This window comes from Motacilla alba, chromosome 3 (genome assembly GCF_015832195.1).
Source record: "Motacilla alba alba isolate MOTALB_02 chromosome 3, Motacilla_alba_V1.0_pri, whole genome shotgun sequence".
Classification (NCBI taxonomy): Eukaryota; Metazoa; Chordata; class Aves; order Passeriformes; family Motacillidae; genus Motacilla; species Motacilla alba.
The window spans coordinates 11,383,926-11,403,788 of record NC_052018.1 but is presented as its reverse complement, the minus strand read 5'-3'; the positions used below and the strand labels follow the sequence as shown (position 1 = coordinate 11,403,788).

The following is a 19,863-nucleotide window of genomic DNA, read 5'->3' as shown; positions in this document are numbered from 1 at the left end:
AGGTGTCCAGCAACTCACTCTATAATTCAAAGACAATTTAAGGAAGCACCACCTTCAAGCTGGCTCTAGCAACATCTTTAGTCTTAGCAGACAGTGTCACACTGAATGTGGCAAGACAGAAATGAAAGTGTAAGTGAGCTGGTGCTTGGATAGGTACACCTTGACTGGTTATTCTACAGGATTGATGCCCAAATACCTCTTGAAATGTAGCCCTAATGACTCTGTTGTTGGGTTGTATTAATTTTTTTCACTATGCCCAGCATGCAGCCTGTATGATGTGTGGTGACTATCAGGACAAATCAGTCACCCAGAGATCTTGCCTTGCTCACCATTTTTTTTTTTTTTTGGCATTAAGAAATCTGAAACAGGCATTTGATTATAAATGTATTTTATATTCCCAGTGTTTCAAGGAAACATGGGATTACAACATGCACACAGCTAAACTTTCTTTACTCTAATGAATAAGGAAAACAATATTTCCTAATGTGGCCTACTTAGCAGGAAGGTCTCTGCTCAGCCAGTGTAGTGGGATTGTACTTGATGAGTAAAATTGTAAAGCAGTAATCTAAACAGCAGCTTCTTCCAAACAGTAATGCCACAATTAACAGAAGTGTTTCTCCACTCCCCTACAACATAGCTGCTTGTGAAGCCCACTTATAATAATGACATCTGATGACTTGCAGGCCAAACACAAACCAGTTATTCCATACTTTTACATAAAGTAGAAGATAATTATTTTTGGAAATTTTATTAAAGAGACCCAGAAGCTGCAGTAGTTTATGCTTCTACTGACGCAGATATATCTGAGGTACCAAAAATGGTGGATAAAGCACCAGTTCAGTTTACATTTTCTTTCCACTCTGCTACTGCACAAAGCTGGAGAGAGCTGAGTCCCACAGTTCCTACAAAGTGATATTATCCTTACAGCTACTTGTGTCAGCCAAGCCATATGGACCATGCATTTGAAGAATGACCTTGGTTTGGGTCATATTTTCGCAAAATTTTAAAAACAACAGGATCATTTCCTTTTGTTTATCTATTCCCTTGTTCAAATAAAAGAAGTTGAAATAATATGAAACATGTCGAGTTTTGTTATCAGTTGGACTAACTTACATAGGCATAGAACTATTCTAAGTATTTAGAGCCTTTAATTAGTATGTTTGCAAGAACGGACATTTCTAATCTCCTTGGACTTTCAAGCAGATGTTTCTGAATTAAAATCATTCTATTTCAAAAGACATCACTGAGCTTATTATAATATTTAAATAATACAGTCCTTTTGATCATGGCATTGTGACATACCTCAGACATCTTCATTGTTTCTGCTATTTCTTCAGAGCCCCAATGAAATATGATATTTTGTTGGCACTGAATCAAGTGGTTGCACTAGGCACTGCTCTATGTTATGCAGTGTTTATTAAAATCTACCCTATAAACAATTTAAATCTATTATTATTACACGGGAGGCCTTTAAATGAATTTGTGCTGACAGAAAAACTACAAACTCTGACCTGCTTCAGCAGTTTGCCTGTGAAAGCAAGAGCAATTTTTCAGATATTATATATAAAAGATAAAAATCTACATTTTATACTACCTGTTCCAGAAATTACATTTGACTGGGGAAAATATTAAACCAGAATAGCATGTGTGACCAGAAAGAGGCTACCAGGTACATGGCAAAGAGACTGGCCAGTTCACCTTGGTTTTACTTCAGCTCACATCTAACCTATACATACAATATTACACACTATTACAGATCTCAGATTCCCCCTCACTGCTGCTATCAATATTTAAAATAACTATTGCCACAACTCTGCTAAAAAGGAAGTGCCAATCTTGAGCTGCCATTTGGATATCTCCATTTTCCAGGAGAAGCAAATCTATTTTCTGAGTAAGAGGAGAAGCAAAACTTTTAAAAAGAAAATGTTTATGTTTATTAGCTACTACCTCTTGATATGAGTCAAAATTCTTATGTGATAACAAATACATGCGAGGATAACTTTCATCTGAAATAAGCTTTATTCGGTCCCAAGTAGTCGGAGTCCTAATTCAAGAAATACTTATGTTTTTGTCAGCCTCAGAGGAATTTAGACATATGTGTCAGTACCCTGCTGATACAGGTTGCTATCCCGAATCACTAGGATACTTTTTATTCTGTCTTATTTAGCAGCATTACCAAAGCTGTAGAATTCAGATCTCGAGGCTAGAATGGGTAGAAAGTACACATATAAAATTTAGTCAAAGGTGGAATTTCACTGTAATAGTCCAGATACCAGCTTGAAAATAAAAAAAGGTCTTCTAGGATGTGAAGGCATCAGTAATATCTGTCCTCTGTCACATGTATTTGTGTTTGCCGATGTGTTTTATACCAAATGCATAATTAGCCCTTCAAAGCACATGCAACATGACATTTTTAATTTCTCCCTGCCTAGTTAAGATGCAAAAGAAAAGTATGAGCATATTATTTCTGCTACTTTTAAAATTTAGAAATAAAAGAAAGATGCAATTTCACTGGAAAATGAGTTAGGTGTATCTGTCTACCGAGAAGTTAAACAGAAAACTTCCTTTACTCAAAATGCTCATTTGTTCAGACTTTAATAACAACATATTTTAAGAAGTCTGAAAAACATCCTTTACTTTGAAAATCTCCCAGCCACCAGTTATTCTTCCAGACCACTCATTTATCAATTTTTCTAGGCAACAGAAGACCCAAATTTCTTGTCAGTGAAAAGGGTAAAATCATATCTTGAGCAACATTTACAAAAATCCCAAAACCACAGACAATTCTACAGGCTGGGGTTTTTAGCTGGTTACCATCAGAGGCTGATTATCATTATCAATAAACTTGGCAAAATGATCTGAAATTATTTCATTTCTTCCTTGAAATCTCACTGGGTCCTTTGCTAACATGAAACTCAGGGTGAATTTGTATAGAGTAATGAAAAGGAATTTTTAAATTTATGAATAGAGAGCAGATGCATCCTTGAAACATATGTACAAACACATGGCCATGCCCCAGTGCGAATTTCAAGCAAACAGTATGTTTCATAAGAATCAGCCAGTTTGCTCATTTTTAGAGAACTGGCAGCCAATTTGACTTGCTGAAAGATCCAAAAAACATAATTTAAGTACTGTATTTAAAGTTAATCCAGCTAACAAAAAACAGGGACAAACTTTCCTAGACTAAAATTGTAAATTAGATGCAAATTGACAATAGGAGTGGAACTTTAATGAAGTACAGTATTCCTCACTGCTGAGGAAGTTAAGCTGATGGTTAATGACATTCATTTACACATGGGTTCATTTGTTGACTTCCTCCAGTGCAATGCACTAGCTACCCTATTGGCAGTTAGCAATCAGGAAGGAGGTTTTTTAAAAGAAACTCATCTAAGAGAATTAGGAACAAACAAAGGGGGAAAAAAAGAAAAATCAATGGGACTGACACTTCTGAATCTGCCCCAGTGAGCAGTGGAAAGTTTTAAGCAGAAAGACTGACACTTGAGTAAGTATTTTTCTGATTCTCTACAGGATGTTTTCTGGGATGCACTAAGGGCATCCAGTGGCTTGCCTGGTGGGATGCTAGTGGGCACATGGGGTCTGATGGTGAAGCACCCTCAACCCTTTGGAGAAGGCTCAGCAGCTTGTAGGAGAGGAGGAACAAAGAGAGGAATCCAACTTTTAGAGTCAAAAATTCCCAGGCTTTTCCAAGTTAGCCCAATCATGATCTGCCCATTACAATTTTCTTCCAGACATTCTATATAAGCCCTAAATGCATTCAACAAAGCTGTGACCAAGACCTTAGTCTCTCTTGGCAGAGATCAAATCAATAGCACACCAAATAAATTAGTGACTCAACAATACAAATGGATTTCTCACTATATTAGTGGCTTCACTATTGACTGTGCCCTACTTTATGCTCTTTCAATCATCTTCAGCAGTGGAGCTCCAACTTGCTCAGCTGCTTGGCTTCCCTACCAGAAAAGAAACATAGAATTTACTAATATCTCTGTGAATTAAACTGGATTTTGGATTGTTTTCCATGCCATATTATTTATTGTACATAGGGTGAACAGGAACCTACTGGAACAGAATTCACAGCTGAGTAGAATTTAGTTTTTTAAAGATGGTGACATCCATGTTTTGTAATTTTTTTATTTGAAGAAAACAAAGGGAGACTGAGAGAGAGAAAAAAAACTAAAAAAAACCCTAAAAATGAGAAAGAGAAATACTTTTATTAGAGTATTATGAAAACATTTGCCATGCATATTTTGTTTCAAAATATATTAACTGTAGTCTACCAAGATCAGATAAACTACAGCATAAAAAGAGCGCATTTGTTTTCTCTGTACTTAGCAGGATTATTCACATTTGTTGTTTCATCAGATATTATTAATATAATAAATTGCACATGTTACATGTTTGCCAACATTCCTAAATTAGTCTTCAAAGAAACATCTAAATGATCTTCCACTATAAAGGGAAGAAAATCCTGTGTGTACAGTGCATTAAAAATAACAAAGCGGCATCATAAATATCTGCATGGACATTCATTTTTGCTAACCCAATCTGCCCAGAGGTCTTTCCCTGCCAGGGATCTCTAAATCCATACTAGACCAATGGTGATATATTTGTTCAGGAAGCCCTTGTTTTAAGTAATGTCATCTCTTTGATCAGCTGTAAAAGTGGAAATCTGAAATCAACGGTGGCAGAACAAACTTCAGCAAACAAAGACTTGCCAGATGGGCAGGTGTTGAGAAATATTAGACTGCAGTTGTAGTGTTTAACTCCCTTACAAGGTGATAAAAGAAACACTGCACGTGTCACTGAAGGTGATGATAATAAATGTAATGAAAGCAATAATGAATCCCCACTGTATGTCTGCAACAGGCTTTGCCCTGTTTCATGCCATATCAGCTATTCAAATTATTCCTGAGCACAGGTGTTTCTGAGGTAAGAACAACAATTTGTACTTTTTCAATACTCACACAAATGAATATCAAATTTGGTTTATAAGTGAGAAGAAAGTCAAAACTGCTATTCATGTTTGTCAATAGATCTACCTCAAGTGGCTGAGAGTTATGATGTCTGCCATCCTTTCCACTCTCCACAAAGAGTAATTGTCCTGTATCAAGTATGACTGAACAGAGCAGGATTTTGGTCCCAAACTACCACAATCCACTGCACACTCTACAGCCCAGACCGGTGACAGCCTCTAAATATGAGAGTCTCATATTAACAATCTGAATATGCTGTGGTCAGCAGGCCATGCTTCACTAGCACTCGTCTCTTTGAGACAGTGGAACCAGTTGCAAGGACCTTCCATGGCTTTCACTCAACCAGGGGCATGCATGAACAAACTACTGTTTGAATTACGAAAACTCAGGACAGAAGGTTCTAATACATGTACAGTTCTTACTGTAAGAGTTAGAGAAAATGAATTCAAATTCTGTTTATAACATCCATGCAAATATATTATATTCATGGGTAATTTGACCAAAAAAACCTTTCCGTGATTTAGACACATAACTATCACACATTGGAGTCATCCCATAGGATTAGGAGTCGTGCACAAAAGTGAAGCTGAGCAGGAGTTATTTCATGTAAGTGTTATGAGAAATTGGACTTGGGCTTTTAACTTTTCAAGTAACCTTACTGTCAGCTGTGGAGAGAAAAAAATCCTGCCAAACAAAGAAACTGTTCAAAAACAGGCATCTGAGGAAAATGGGGTGAACAAAAATCAGGACATCTCTAACTTTACAATATCTCCATCTAGCCAAGGAGACCAGTTGAGTCTATACATACATCTTCTAGATTCTTGAAGCAAAAATGAAAAAGGTGTCTTTTTTTAATACTTGCACTGAAGCTAAAAATATCTGATGCCTTGAGGGTAACTGGTCCATTTTAGGCCACCATATTGAACAAAAAATCCCAGGAAATGTTCCTAAAGATGAGCCCTTGAGCATGCACACAATGAGATTATTTTTTTTTTTCATCCCTGGCATGGTTTTGGCCTCTGCCAGCATTTTCCCAGATTTCCAAACACCAATTTAGTACCAGAAATTGACAGGAAGCAATACCAAAAAGTAGTTTGGATGTCAACATCCTGTTGTGAAAGATAAAAAAGCATTCAAGGGTAGTGATGTAAACTATGCTATTCCAGCTGGCCTCAGTGCCAGGGGGCTGCCCAAGACACATCTAAATTAGTGATAGATTTAGAGCAACTGAGGGAAAGCACTGAGAAGCACTAGGATTGCCTATAAATGGATACACACTGGAGTATCACACACAGTTCTTGTTTCCTTGTGTCACAAAGGAGGTGAAACACGGGCTGGGATGTGGAGGAGAGCCACAGATATTATTGGAAATCTTGGAAAAGGGCCTTGCAATAAGAGAATAAAAGGGTTCAGTCTGTTGAATTTAATAAAAACATCCAGCAGTGATTTCAGTGATTGCAGTGTGCAAGTATCAGCACAGGAAGAAAATACTGAGCAGTAACAGCAGCACCCTCATCTCACACAGAACAGCATAATGAGAGGTGATTGCTGGAAGTGAAAGCCAGACAAATTCAGGCAAAAAGCAAACCACACATTTTTAAGAGGGTGGACTGCACTCCCAAAGGAAGCAATGGATTCTCCCAACTACTGATGGCTTTAGATCTTGACTGCACATTGTTCTAGAAGATAAGCCTTAGCCAAACACAGATTGCTGGACTAACTGGGTTAAATTAAAAGTCTTGTGTCATTCAGGAAGTCAGACTAAATAATCTAAAGGCCTTTTCTGGCTTTAAAAAATTTATGGATCTATGAAATGAAATGGCATAACTCTGAATTCTAGTCCAAGAATAACACATTTTGATAAAATAAGGTTTCCATAGTCCAGTGCTGTGATAGCAGATACAATTCCAAGAGATCAGACTACATTATAAAATTGGAATGATGACATGGTGATGTTAATAATACCAATTTCCCATCTGTTTACAGGGTCAGTCCATAGAAATTGCAAAGTCAGTGGAATTTTCACACTATAAAATTATTAAGAGAAAATATGGTTCAGCTTTTTAGACCAGACTCTGAATGTCATGGATCTAGATTGAAAATTACTTTTCTCTATTCGAAGGAAGAAGGGTATTTTTTGGCTATGCTTATTGCATTCCACTAAGGAGTTACAGGGCACCAGCCCAAGCACTGAAATTCAATCATCAGTGCTGTTCAACAGTTCTGGCAGTTCCTGGCACAATTTTGGCTCTGGCCAACTAATACTTTTCTAAATAGATCCTTGCATCATTCAAGAGTCAGCATGGGCCAAAGACACTCCCAGCAAGCAGTTTGGATGCACCTACACTCTGGGAGAGAACAGGATATGGTAACACGAACATTGCCCAACTATCCCTGTCAACCTGTGATTAAGGAAACAATTTATTCTGGCAAAAAATGCCCAGTAATACACATACAGCCAGTGAGTTCAAAGTGTCAACTGCTTTGCAGGAAAAGAGCTGAGCTCTCAATTCTTTCCCTATCTTCTACAAAAATATTTACATTACGTATATTTTAATTTCACATATGAGTTATATTGATCCATCTCTGAGGAAAATCAGCAATTAACAAACTGTTCAACTGTGAATGGAAGCACCTATCAAGGCCAGATCCAACTAAAAGCCAGAAGTGACTAAAAATAAGGTACCCTCAATACTTGTATTTTAGAACGTTAGACCAGAGAATGGAATTTAAATCCAAAATAAGAAACCTATTATGCACATAGAGTTAGGCACTGTGGAAAACTCACTCAGAATACATTGAGAAGGGAGACATTACATTATCTTGAGCATAGAAGAGCATCAGAATACCCACCTCTCCTTAGAATTTAAACAAAAGATATAAGGAAATGCTTCTATTTACTCACAGCCTGGGATTTGCTTCTCAAGGCATAATGCCCTGGTTATTTTACTTCCAGATATAGCCCTTCAAGGCTCTTTCTTTTGTATTACAGCAAGAGGAAGCAGACTAATATTAATATAGTAATGAAGTAGCTAGATCTGTTGCCTGATAAATGGAAATATCGTGATCTGGAGAAAATTTTGGCTCAAGTTAAGAAATGGGAGAATTCCTTAACCACAAAACTACTGGTTACATCATGCAGCTGTCCTGCTAAAAAAAAAGAGCTTTGTTTCCCAGCAGAAATAAAAGTTTCATGAGGCCGAGAAGGGACCTTACAGGAGAAAATACAATTACCATGAGGGCACGGATACCATCCCAGGGCTGGATGCTCACCACTCTGGTCCCATCTGAGCTACATGTAAGTGTTGAAATAAATGGGTTAAAGCCCAAGTAGATCTGGAGTGAATAAAACCATGAAGAGAATGAAAAGGAAACTTCAAACTCAAGGAAAATGCTTAATATAGGTAAAGGCACAATGAATTTGGCACATCCCTTTCCATAATGCTGTTCTAATTTTAAACAACCTATTGTAGTGTACTGTTGATAGCCTTGTATGAGCCATGTAGGGTTCAGCCAACTCAGCTGCATGATCAGTAAAGAGACAATGCTACCACACACAGGCTTATTTGGATTAGTGAATACCATACGCAAGTAAATCATCTGCCAGATGGCATTGGAAGAAAGCTGCAACTCTCTCACTTTCATTTCCACAGCAGCAAACAATGTTCCGTGTTTAAAATAAACTCTTCCAGATGAGTAAAAGATAAACTTTGTGGTGCTTTTTTCTGGTCTTCTCTTTGAATTCAGCTTTTTTCTTAAAAAAAAATTAACAAAAACTCAGAAAAAAAATCCCATCTACTCCGATTGAGTTACATTAATGAAAAATCCCAGTTTAGACCACCGTAGTACAAAGCTGTCCCTCTAGGCAGCATCAAAATTCCATGCTATTTACTGAACAAAAGGCAAAAATGAAATACAATATTTTCATTCATCAACTTCTGTCAACAGAACCTCCAAAAATGAACACCTACCACATTAAGCCATTTCCTGTCATTTTATGGGCTTTCCACAGTGAAGAACTGTGCCTTTTTGCTGACACATGGATGTTTTCATATTTTATACGGTTTTAACCCTTTTAATAAAAGTAGCAAGTACCTAGATCAAACAAACAGAACCCCCCCCAAAAATTGAGTTTTCAAGTTGCCTTTTTTGTGACTACAGATGAGCCGGTTATCTCTTAGTCTGTTCTACTGGCCCAAGACCCCAGTCTTAGCTATGCTAATACAATTATTTCATAATACATCTTGCTATATAAAATAAGATTTTATTTACATTTTCCACTGACAGCAAAATTTTATGGACAAAAAGCCTTCATAAAGCAATCCTATTTTTATTTCCCTGTCTGTGGTGATTCGTCTGAGACACATCTAGGACTCTGAAGAATTTGAGGAGGGCAGACTGAAGGAAAATGAAGCTCTAGTCTCTTCCCAAGTATGTTCAAAACCAGGTGAGGTGCCAACTAGAACTGCCAATATTTTTTACTGGACTTGTAGGATCTCAGCCCTTCACAGTAGCAAATGGGTTGGTTGTACTGAAGCAATTACTGAAGCTTTACTCATGGGATACACTACAGAGTTGCACATAGAGGCCTTCAGGGAAGCCTGAACCCTAGTATACCTATCCATGTACACTGGAGAAGGCATTTCTGTCTGTAAATAAATATATAAAATGATACCAAAACTACTTGTTGCAGTGCATGGTGGTTCTGAGCCTCCAGGTGTGTCACCTGTCATTTTGCAGATGCTGTTCATGACCCCTTTCTTGAAGCATCTATAAAGACCGCGCATTGGCTATCTCCAGGAGAGGTGGCATTTGGAGAGGTGAGGGTCATGCCAGGACTTAGGAGGACCCAGGACATCAGCCTCCTGGTGGGGAAGGCTGCAACAGGACTTAGATAAACTTAAGACAGTTTAACATCAGTCATCATCAGACTGCAGTCCAGGTGACAAACTGGTAGACAACTGCAACGAGCTGAAATTTCCTTGGGGAGAAACCCATCCCTTTCTGGAGAATGTTGCAGGATATTTAATAAATGCTGTACATCCACAGGAGTGCATAAAGCCTCATTCATCAAGCTTAAAACAATCATCATCCATCTGGCTGTAAGGGTCCTACTGCCCAAAGCTAAAGCCAGGAGATCAAGATCAGCAAAAATATTTAGATGTCTGACTCCCAGTGCTTTTAGTGGGATCACGATTCCAGATTGCTTGTTTTGCCCAAGAAGCAGACAGCAAGAAAAGTTATCACTTTCCCAGCATCCTGATAAAGTGATTCAAGTGTCTCATGGCAAATAAGCTATCGATATTTTCCTTATGCAGATTAACTAATTTTCTTCCACATTACCTGTAGTGATCCTTAAATGTGTAAAGAAACGGCTCTAAACCTTGTTTGGTGGTTATTGTGCCAGGCTTCCCCCAAAAAAAGGTGATTAGAGAAGCATTCCTTTCCCCATGTTACACAGGACATTTGGAACTAATTAAGTTTTCTAATTAATTTCTCTGATCTGAATCCAGTTACGACAGGTGTGAGGCTGCTAGTGGTAGCTAAAGCTGTAAGTGAAAAGTCTAGAGGGAGCCTGTCATTTTCTGTTATGAGAAATAGCAGCACCATTCTGGGACAGATCAAAAATAATAATTCAACTGTGGAGGCCTCCTGGATCGTTTTGCAAGTGAATTACTCTCTAAATGATTAGTTTGGAAAAAGTTATGTGAAAAAGGGAACAGGCCTTCCATTTTAAAGTTATTTGTATGACTCTTGCAAGTTGTTTATTTTGTTTATAGCCTTAGGTGAAAAGAAATTAAGTCTGTTTGAAGTGGGAATTATCCACATTTTTCAGCAAAAGCATAATCATGCCACACATTCACAGGGTTCAGGCTTTGGAGCCTGTGAAGCATTCACTTAGTAGCAAGCTTAGGCAAACCAGACAACTGCTGAAAAGAGGAGAGTTTAAATACTTCTGGTTTTATTGCATCATGGAAAAACTGAACATTTATCTCATTAAGATGGAGAATTTTTACTGGAGAACCCCCACTGGGTTTATAAGCTTGCCTACTGTGTTGACTGCAGTAACTGAAAGAGCAGAGTTGTCCCTTTGCCTGAGGATAGATGTTGGCCTTTGTGGCAAGGTTAGAAAGGTAAATTGGTGACAGATTCAGAGTGCTTTTTAAAAAGTAACTAAGTCTCCCTTGGCTTAAACAGATGGGGCATATAAAATGAATACATGCAACTTCAATTTAGTTTGCTTGCAGAAACCTCAGCTATAATACTTACATGTGAGCAGGGAGAGCTGACTGATAGCTAAGGCCTGCAATTTAGAATCAAAATAAAGAAGTTAAAAAAAAAAAAAGTAATTTTTTTCAATTTTTCTTTGTTAAATTCTTGGTCCGTCCATATGGGAAGTTGGTTATTACAGGTACTTTCAAAAGTACCACAGCCAAAGGTGAATAGATTATAGTGAAACAGTTAGAAAGTGCTCTCCTTAAGATACCTGAAGTTTGTTTCTCTTAACCGTTACACAGAGATGTTTCCTAGTCTCCACTGTGTGTGTTCTCCAGAGACTGTGTACCTGGATGTGGCTTCAAGCAGTTGAGCTCAACACTGAGCCCAAGCCTGACCACTCTGTCCCCAGCCCAAGGCCTCAGCACGTGCCAGAGCAGCACAGTGGCATGTGACACTCCTGTGCTGACAACCCACTCTCCTCGATATACCTCAGCTCCTTGGTACATCACTGACAGCTCTTCCTGTCTATCTTTTAAACTGAGAGATTAAATTGCACTTACACACATCTGCACACACACACAGACACGCACACCACCCCTCAAAATGCCGATTCTAATGCCAGCCTTCTAGAATGAGTTAGTGTGCGATGTTGTTGCCATATCAAATGTGACCACTGAGAAATGGGGCCACTCGGATGCACTGCTGACACTGGCTTCACTGGGGAAAGTCTGCAAATAATCAGTTAAGCCCTGCTGAGGCTCTCCACCTCCCAGCTATTAGAGGCACTTTCCCTGGGAGAAGCAAAAGGGCAGGGAACATGTTCTCAGGAGTCACTGTACCCTAGACATGTCGCAGCCTGTTTTCAAATCCCCTGGGCACAGGTATGGAGTGTTGGCCCAACACTGATTGTGGACCCAAAAATCAACACTCAAATTGTAACCATTTACCTCAGAAAGCTGAAGGTACATTTTGTGTTTGAAAAAAGCCTTTTAACATTTATGTTTATCAGAAACTTCAGTAAGATCTTAAACTCAGCTGTGGCTTTCTTAACTGTATCTACATATCTGCAGGTGAATATAGTTGTACTTCCATATCTGTAATGTACTTGCCAGCAATGTTGTCAGTGTCCATACCTGTCAATGAAAGCTGCATTTCTATGGTCACCACCTCCCTCTTTCACCCTTATTTTAAAAACTTTGATTCTTCATAGGAAGTAAGTTTAATTTGAGGATAGGAGTGCTGCTCAAATGGTGGCGATGGTGAAAGAAGGCAACTGGAATGCAACATTTTTGGCTGCATGCTCTTGATACAAATTGCTCATACAACAGTAATACACAGAACTTGCCACATCATTCTGGAGGCACTGCTACATTGGGGGAAAGTGTGAAGGTGCTGATCCTCTCTTTGTGTACTACCAGGTCAAAGAGAAGACATTCAGCCCACAGTCCTCAAGTCATACACATACACCTGAGTTTACTGGGGGCGAGGAGAGGAGAAGAGAGGAGAGGAGAGGAGAATGCTTCCTTAGCCAAAATGTTTGGTTCTTACCTAGACTGAGTCAGCATTACTGTTTGTTGAAATAAGGACTCTTTGGTTTTGCACTTAGCTTTTGTAGGTCTGTTGACCTCTGAGGTCTCTAGTTTCTGGATGCTACTAAAATAACAAAGGCATCACATAAAGAAACATTCACAGCAGCCTCAAGGGAGTAATCAAAGCTTTCTAGTCCACAGCAGTTAAATGACATTCAACCTTGAAAGCGATAAATTCTACTTATTTCAGATGTTGAAAAAAGCCTACCTTTCTGTAAGTACCCCAACAATCCATCCTTTCAAATTGTTGTTATGTAATATTCATACTCCATTAAGGGTCCATTAAGAATTAGTCTACTCTGGAACAAGGCTGTAATTTAGTTATGATTACAGGAATGTAATCCCTTTCTGACAATGGCTCTTATTTCAAATATGTTTCAAAATAACAAAAATAAGTACATTGTAGATGTAGGAAGTATGGCCTGTTGCATACAACTAGGACTTCCTATTCTGCATCTCCTATTTCAGTATGAATCCACCTTCGCTGCTTTGAAGGCAAGACCACATTCTATGTAGCTCATTCCGACTGAAAATTACATATATTTCTGCTCTTCAGGCAGTTTCCATGCAGCTCTTTACTGCAGTTATTTTGAGGATAATCATCCTCTCCACTGTCCACCTTTGCATCCAAGGCTTTCCTTGCAAAAGGTAGCCACACATTTCAGCAGAGGAACGATGCAGTAGTGTTTCTTTAGAATTGCTACAGTACTTTTGAAACACAACTTTGGCTCAGCTTCTCTGTAACTCTTTACAAAAAAGTTAATAAAGTCTTTATTCTTCATCTGCCTGCTAAAGGTGCTGCTTGCAGCCATTTACAAGTGTTTCAAATTAAAATTTGAAATGCATCACTGAAGATCAAAGCAGGACTTCTTTAAGTGTGTGGCACAACTCCCTCTGCATCACTTAGAGAACTGTTCAACACTCATATAGTGTGCTTTGACAACACATCTACCTCTACACCTTGCCTTACAGTGAGCAGGGCAAAGTTCAACTCATTACATGATTTTACAAACCTGTTCTGCTTTGTAGCTTGCCTTCTGATTTTCTGGAATGCTGCTTTCTGCCCCACCCACGTCACCCAGGGTAGACTCTTGCTGGGGAATAGGAAGGCAAGATCAAGTCCACTCCACTGTGCAAAAGCTAAAATATGCTGAAAGTCTGAGCAAACAATCAGAGAAAGGATTTTAAAAATTTAGTAGGTGACCACCTGGAATGCAGAACTGATGTATTTATAACTAAGGAGCTATTGAATACATCATTTATTATTGAGTTTCCTTCCTTTGAGTAATAGTAACATAGATCAGTCTAAACCATTCTTTCATATTTACACTATATATCCTAACTACTAGAACTTTTTAATAATGTAGACCAAAACAAAAAGGCATGTCAATATGAAATAATAAGTTATATGAATTAAAAAAAACAATCAGTACAGACTCACACAATACTCATGTATTTCACTGGAGCCCATTTTATTTCTACCAGCCCCACAGCACAGGCTCCCTAAACCAACACATGGGTTCATCTCCTGCTTTGAACAAGGCTACTCTATCAAGGCAGCTGGTTTCTGATACATCTCCCACAATAAAAGAATGAATGCTATGTCTTCTTTTAAAAAGATTTTATTAAAGAATATTCAGTCAGCTGTATGAGACATTTATGGAACCTCATTACTGAGTTAAAGTGCCATCAGTCAAGCCAAACACACTGAGAAGCTCATTCTCTTCGGTCTAATTTGCATGAGGTCTTACACAGTTCATGCCATGCAAAGCCCTATCAAGACCATTACACATTTTGCAACTACCCTTTTAATGAAACCCAAGGTTTCAAGAAACAGCAAGTTCAACACACCTGAAAATAAAAATACAACTTGCACAACCAAGTGTACTTACACACTGAACAGCAGCAACATCACAAAATAGCTGACTTTGTGCTTCACAGCAAAACTGAGCATGGCTCAATGATTTTGTTCACCGAACCGTGGGGCTGACAAGCTCTTGAAAGGCACTCAGAGGCCTCAACAATTACAGTGCAAGATATCAGGAGAACTCTTAATTCCATTTGTCATTGTGATGGCTCACAAAAAGATGACTATTATCAAATAATTTTTTACAGAAGTGTTTCACCATCAGTACCCTGCATTGTCCAGCAAGACATGCATTGACAAATATGCTTATATATTGCAAAACACACTTCTGCTTAATTTTTATTTGTAAAACATGAGTTTTTTTAAGCAGATTTAACCAGAAATTATATTCACACCTACAAATTTTTTTTGGAATTTTTCTGAATGCCTAGGTCTCTTGAAGATTGTCTTTCATTTCAAAAAAGAATTCCAAAATAAATTGCTCTCTTATTTCATACTTACTGAGCAAAATTCTACATTCCCACAGTATTTCAAGTGAGAATTTCACTGCTGCCAAAATGCACCGCATAGCTATCTGCATTCTTTTTTGCAGACACTCCCTGGAATTTACTTCAGTAAGCCAACCATCACTTCACTGATATCCCACAATTTTCTTGCAACCAAGTCATCCATGGCTTTGGGCAGAAGTTCTTCCTCTTTGCAGTCTCCAAAATACTTTCCTGACACGCCTTCGACGTCAGGAGAAGAGGCCAAATAAATAGATGTCTGGGCTCCTTCCAGAGGCGTTTTGAAGAACGCCCACGACACCAAGTTGAATAGAGGTTTGGCCAGCAAAGGAATATTCACATGTCTGCCTAGATTTGTTCTGACAATCCCAGGATGAAGGGAGTTGACGGTGACTCCTGTCCCTTCCAGCCGACGGGCCAGCTCCCTGGCAAATAATATGTTAGCCAGCTTGCTTCGGCTGTAACAAAAGCTTTTATTGTAGCTTATTTCACTGTTCAAGTCTTCAAAGTTGATCTCTCCATATTTGTAAAGTTTTGAGGATACTACAACAATTCTGCTTGGGGCAGAATTTTTGAGGAGGCCCAGAAGAAGGTTGGTGAGCAAGAAGTGGCCCAAGTGGTTTACACCAAATTGCATCTCAAAACCATCCTCCGTCTTCATGTATGGACACTGGAATATCCCTGCATTATTTATCAGAACATCCAGCCTTGACTCTTCCTTTAAAGAGGAAAGAAAAAAAATAATTCAGGTTTAGAACTTCCATATACAACATTATTATGCTTCAATTTCTCATTGCGCACTGTTAAAAAGGAAATAATTTCATTTCTAATTTTATGAATTGTAACTTTCTGACATTCTCTTAAAGCACTGCTGGGAGAAAAACACCTTTAAGTTGAACTACCACTAAACTGTGCACTTGACGCTGGTAGGATGCAAGTACCTGAGAGTAGGTCTGTATCAACTTCTAATGCAGGCAAAGAACATTACTACTGGCCTCTCCAAGAGCAGCTTTTTCTACAGCAATTCAGTGATATATTACCTTTGTGATGCATTTTTTTTTCTGCTTTAAAAAGCAGCCTGTCTTTTGCACTGCAAGAAGACACACAAGCATGGAACACAAGGTGTTAGCACAAGGAATTAACCTCAGGGCTGAAGAGGAACCATTACACTGTAGACTCATTATCACACTGGCATGATATGAAAAGCTCTGCCAAATAAGGTTTTCATGATTTTAAACTTGTCTTATTTTAAAATCAATACACATCATGCTGCTGATGGGTGAGAACTATGGAGCAGGACTCATAGAAAAGTAACACTGACGTTTCACATAATTCAAGTACAATAGGTCTACTCAGGAACTAAGGAACAGAGGCTTTATAAGGTGCTTGGCACATGAGATTTGATGGATCACTGTTCTGGTTCAGGTTAGTAAAAATTAGACTCAAGGACATATACTATTCTTTCCAGGATCAGAAAATGTAAGTAATTAACAGAGAGATGGCATTGATAGTTTAGATATATGCATCATGCACTTCACCCTCCAGAATCCACTCAAAAATGAAGAGCTGTCCAATTTACCTAAAACTGTAATTAACAAAAAAAACCCACAAAAAACCCAAAAAATTAAAGTAAGCTGCATAAATGAGCTCTGAATTCAACACTCTTACCTACCTCTGACAAAAGACTGTGAAAGCACAATTTATGCTTGCATGAATCAGAGGCAAAGGTATTCATTTTCTCTAACAGCACTAGGAGTTTTCTTTGCCTTTAATTCTTTAAACCCAATGCAGGGACTGGAAGACAAGCTGAGGCACTCTTGAACCATTTTGATGATAAAAATAGAGAACCTCATAAATTAATTCTGCATCATTTCCCTTTTATTTCACTGCCATTAGCAGCAAAGATACAAAGAGCAAACCCCAAATCTGCACTTGGCATCCAGTTAAAGGTGCTGGCACCCGATCACTCAAAATTTCAAGTACTTCAATCTCAGACTGATTTCCGTAGAACTTGTGGCTGCTCAGTGTTTCATATAACTGGGTCCCAAAGACTTGATCCAAAGAGCACCAAACTCACTTCTCCTCTTCACCCAAAGGGACACAGTGGTCAGTCACTATCACTAAATCATGACAGGAGTGAAGAAATAGTGACTGCAGAACTGCTCACTGAAGTGATCCTTCTTTCTTCTTTAGAGAAAAACATCTGACTGGAGGATTTATTTTGCAGGACTTTAAACTTCAAGCAGCAAGACCTCCACATGTGCTATTCTGTGAAATTCCTACATGTAATATCCTAGAGGTATGTGACCAATGGCAAGAAGGCAGCTACTACAACCAAGGGCAGCAGAGTGCACAAAACATTGCTTTGATGGGCAGTGATATTCCCTGCAGCCTCGAAGCTCACTTTCACTTTCTCCATTTTCCCATGGAAGCCCCCAACATCTCAGTGTTTTATTTTTTTTTTCAGTGAGACTAAGGAGTGAGAGATATAATAACTTTCAGTCATGCAAAGTAAGGCTCCCACAAATAAGGCTAAGCAGTGGGAGTGCACTGTCTCTCCATCCTGCTGATGTTTATATCTTTATGTCAAACAAAAAACCACAAGAACCCCCAAACAAACCTGGAAATAACAGCTCCAAAAAGGACTCAAAAATAGGGAAGGTAAATAACAAATTTGGGTGGAAAAGTTCTTGAAAGTATCTCTTGAGCTTGCATCCCTTGTCATTCAAGTGCATTCAAGTTTAAAAGCAGGCATCAGCAATGCTCTGAAGACAGCACACTCTCTTTTCCTTAATCTATTTCTCACTTAAAAGCCACTCTGATACTTTATACTGTAAAAGATGTAACTCCTAAAAGTTAAACAGTAAGTCTCTTTTTTTTGCTGTGTGCTAATTACACAAATTTTATATCCTTTCATGTATGCAGATTTTCCCACAGCATTGAAACAAGATTAGACCTTATCACTGGATTCATATACATATATAGACTACAAAGTGTCCCACTAGAGAACTTAAAACTTGACACCTAACTTTTATAAAAGCAGTTTTAAAATTAATACAATATATTCCCTGCTTTCTTCCCCTCTTACAACAGGGTCTGAGCATCTTTTAAGTACTTAACAAATCCCTGAGCAGCAGCAGAAATCACTAAGCTTGGTTTCCCATGACTTCATGTCTCCTGACTTGAGTAGCTAAATGTGGTGAGATCAAAGTCCTAAAAGATGCTTTTGGTGGGAATGAAATAATGCCTCCAACAGTGCTTCCCTCTGCTCTATAAATCTAGCAGCATTTCTGTCAGGAAAAGCAACTGGATGCCCTCCAACTGGATTCTCCTTAAACTCAAGTTTTCAGGGTATCTGCAAAAAATTCATATATTCAAAAATGTCTATTGACTAGATTCTGCTGGTGGTGGGTGAGAGATTTAAATCCTTGTGGGGATACAACCTAAGGAGGTGGCATAAGGATGTCTGGAGCATGCCAGCAGTGCACTTGGCAATTTTTATTTTTCTGGTGGCAAAGCTGAGCCGTAACACTAATTTAAACGAACAAAAGTTAAACTAGTTAATTCACAGAGAAAGGAAGAAAAATCATTTATCTCACAGAAAAACAAGCATTTCCTTCCCAGAACAGAAAAGATATAGAATATTTTAAACCAAAACAGACCAAACTATCACGAAGTTCATGCTTCCAGGAGCTAATTCACGGCCAGTTTTCTTACATCCTCTTCACCCTGCGGTGACCTCAGCGACTTCCCCAGCCCCCGAGCGCACCGCTGGCAGCAGGGACTGCCTCGTCCAACCCACAAGGAAACCCGGGCGCCACCACGGAGCCCAGAGGCCGCCACCTAGCACCGCCCAGCCCGTGCCCTCTCCGGGCCCGGGGCAGGGCGGCAGGGGACGCGCGGGCCCGGCCGTACCTGCAGGACGCGGTGGCAGAAGGCGCGCACGGAGCGCAGCGAGGCCAGGTCCAGCTCGCGGACCACCAGCTCGCCCGCGCCGTCCGCCCGCTCGCCCACCTCGGCCCGGATCTCGCGGGCCGCCCGCTCGGCCCGCGCCCGGTCGCGGCAGCCCATGATGACGCGGGCCCGCATCCGCAGCAGCTCGGCCGCCGCCGCCCGGCCCAGCCCGCTGTTGGCGCCGGTGATGATGACGGTCTTGCCCCGCATGGAGCCCCCGCGCTCGGGCCGCGCCGCGCCCCGCAGCCAGCGCCAGGCGGCCACCAGCAGCCCCGCGCCCAGCACCAGCGCCGGCAGGGCCGCGGCCATGCCGGGGCTGCCCGGGCCGCGCGGGGCCTGCTGGGGCTTGTGGTCCCGGAGCGGCTCGGGAGCCTGCGCGCTGCCCGCGGGCCGGGCCGGGGGCCCGCAGCACGGCGCTGACGGGGCGGGGCCGGGCCGGGCCGGGCGGGGCGGGGCTGCCCCGCCTGAGGGCTCTGCTGCCCCTCCGCCAGGATGCGGAGTTGGGCGGAGAGAAAACCAAGGGGGTTCAAGGGGCGCGAGTGTAGGGTGCAGGTACCAGCACACGCTGGGGGCTTATTGAACCTCTTTATTTATTGGTACTGAAGCTCTCGGGCGGCCCCTCAGCTCTGCCAACTTTGTTTTGAATGCTTAACCCAAAATCTGTTTTCAGCCATCGACTTCATGTCATGTTTCTAGACACTGTCACTAATCCCAGACCTTGATGATCCCAACCA

General features: G+C 40.1%; 1 protein-coding gene across 1 annotated transcript; it reads right to left on the bottom strand.

The window, feature by feature from the left end:
- Nucleotides 1–14,408: 14,408 nt before the first annotated feature.
- Nucleotides 14,409–19,510, bottom strand: RDH14 (retinol dehydrogenase 14). Its single transcript, XM_038133167.1, has 2 exons — nucleotides 19,091–19,510; nucleotides 14,409–15,893 (listed from the first exon to the last, which is right to left on the bottom strand). Exons 1-2 carry the CDS (start codon nucleotides 19,436–19,438, stop codon nucleotides 15,276–15,278), a joined length of 966 nt encoding a protein of 321 aa, XP_037989095.1. The 5' UTR covers nucleotides 19,439–19,510; the 3' UTR covers nucleotides 14,409–15,275.
- Nucleotides 19,511–19,863: the final 353 nt, after the last annotated feature.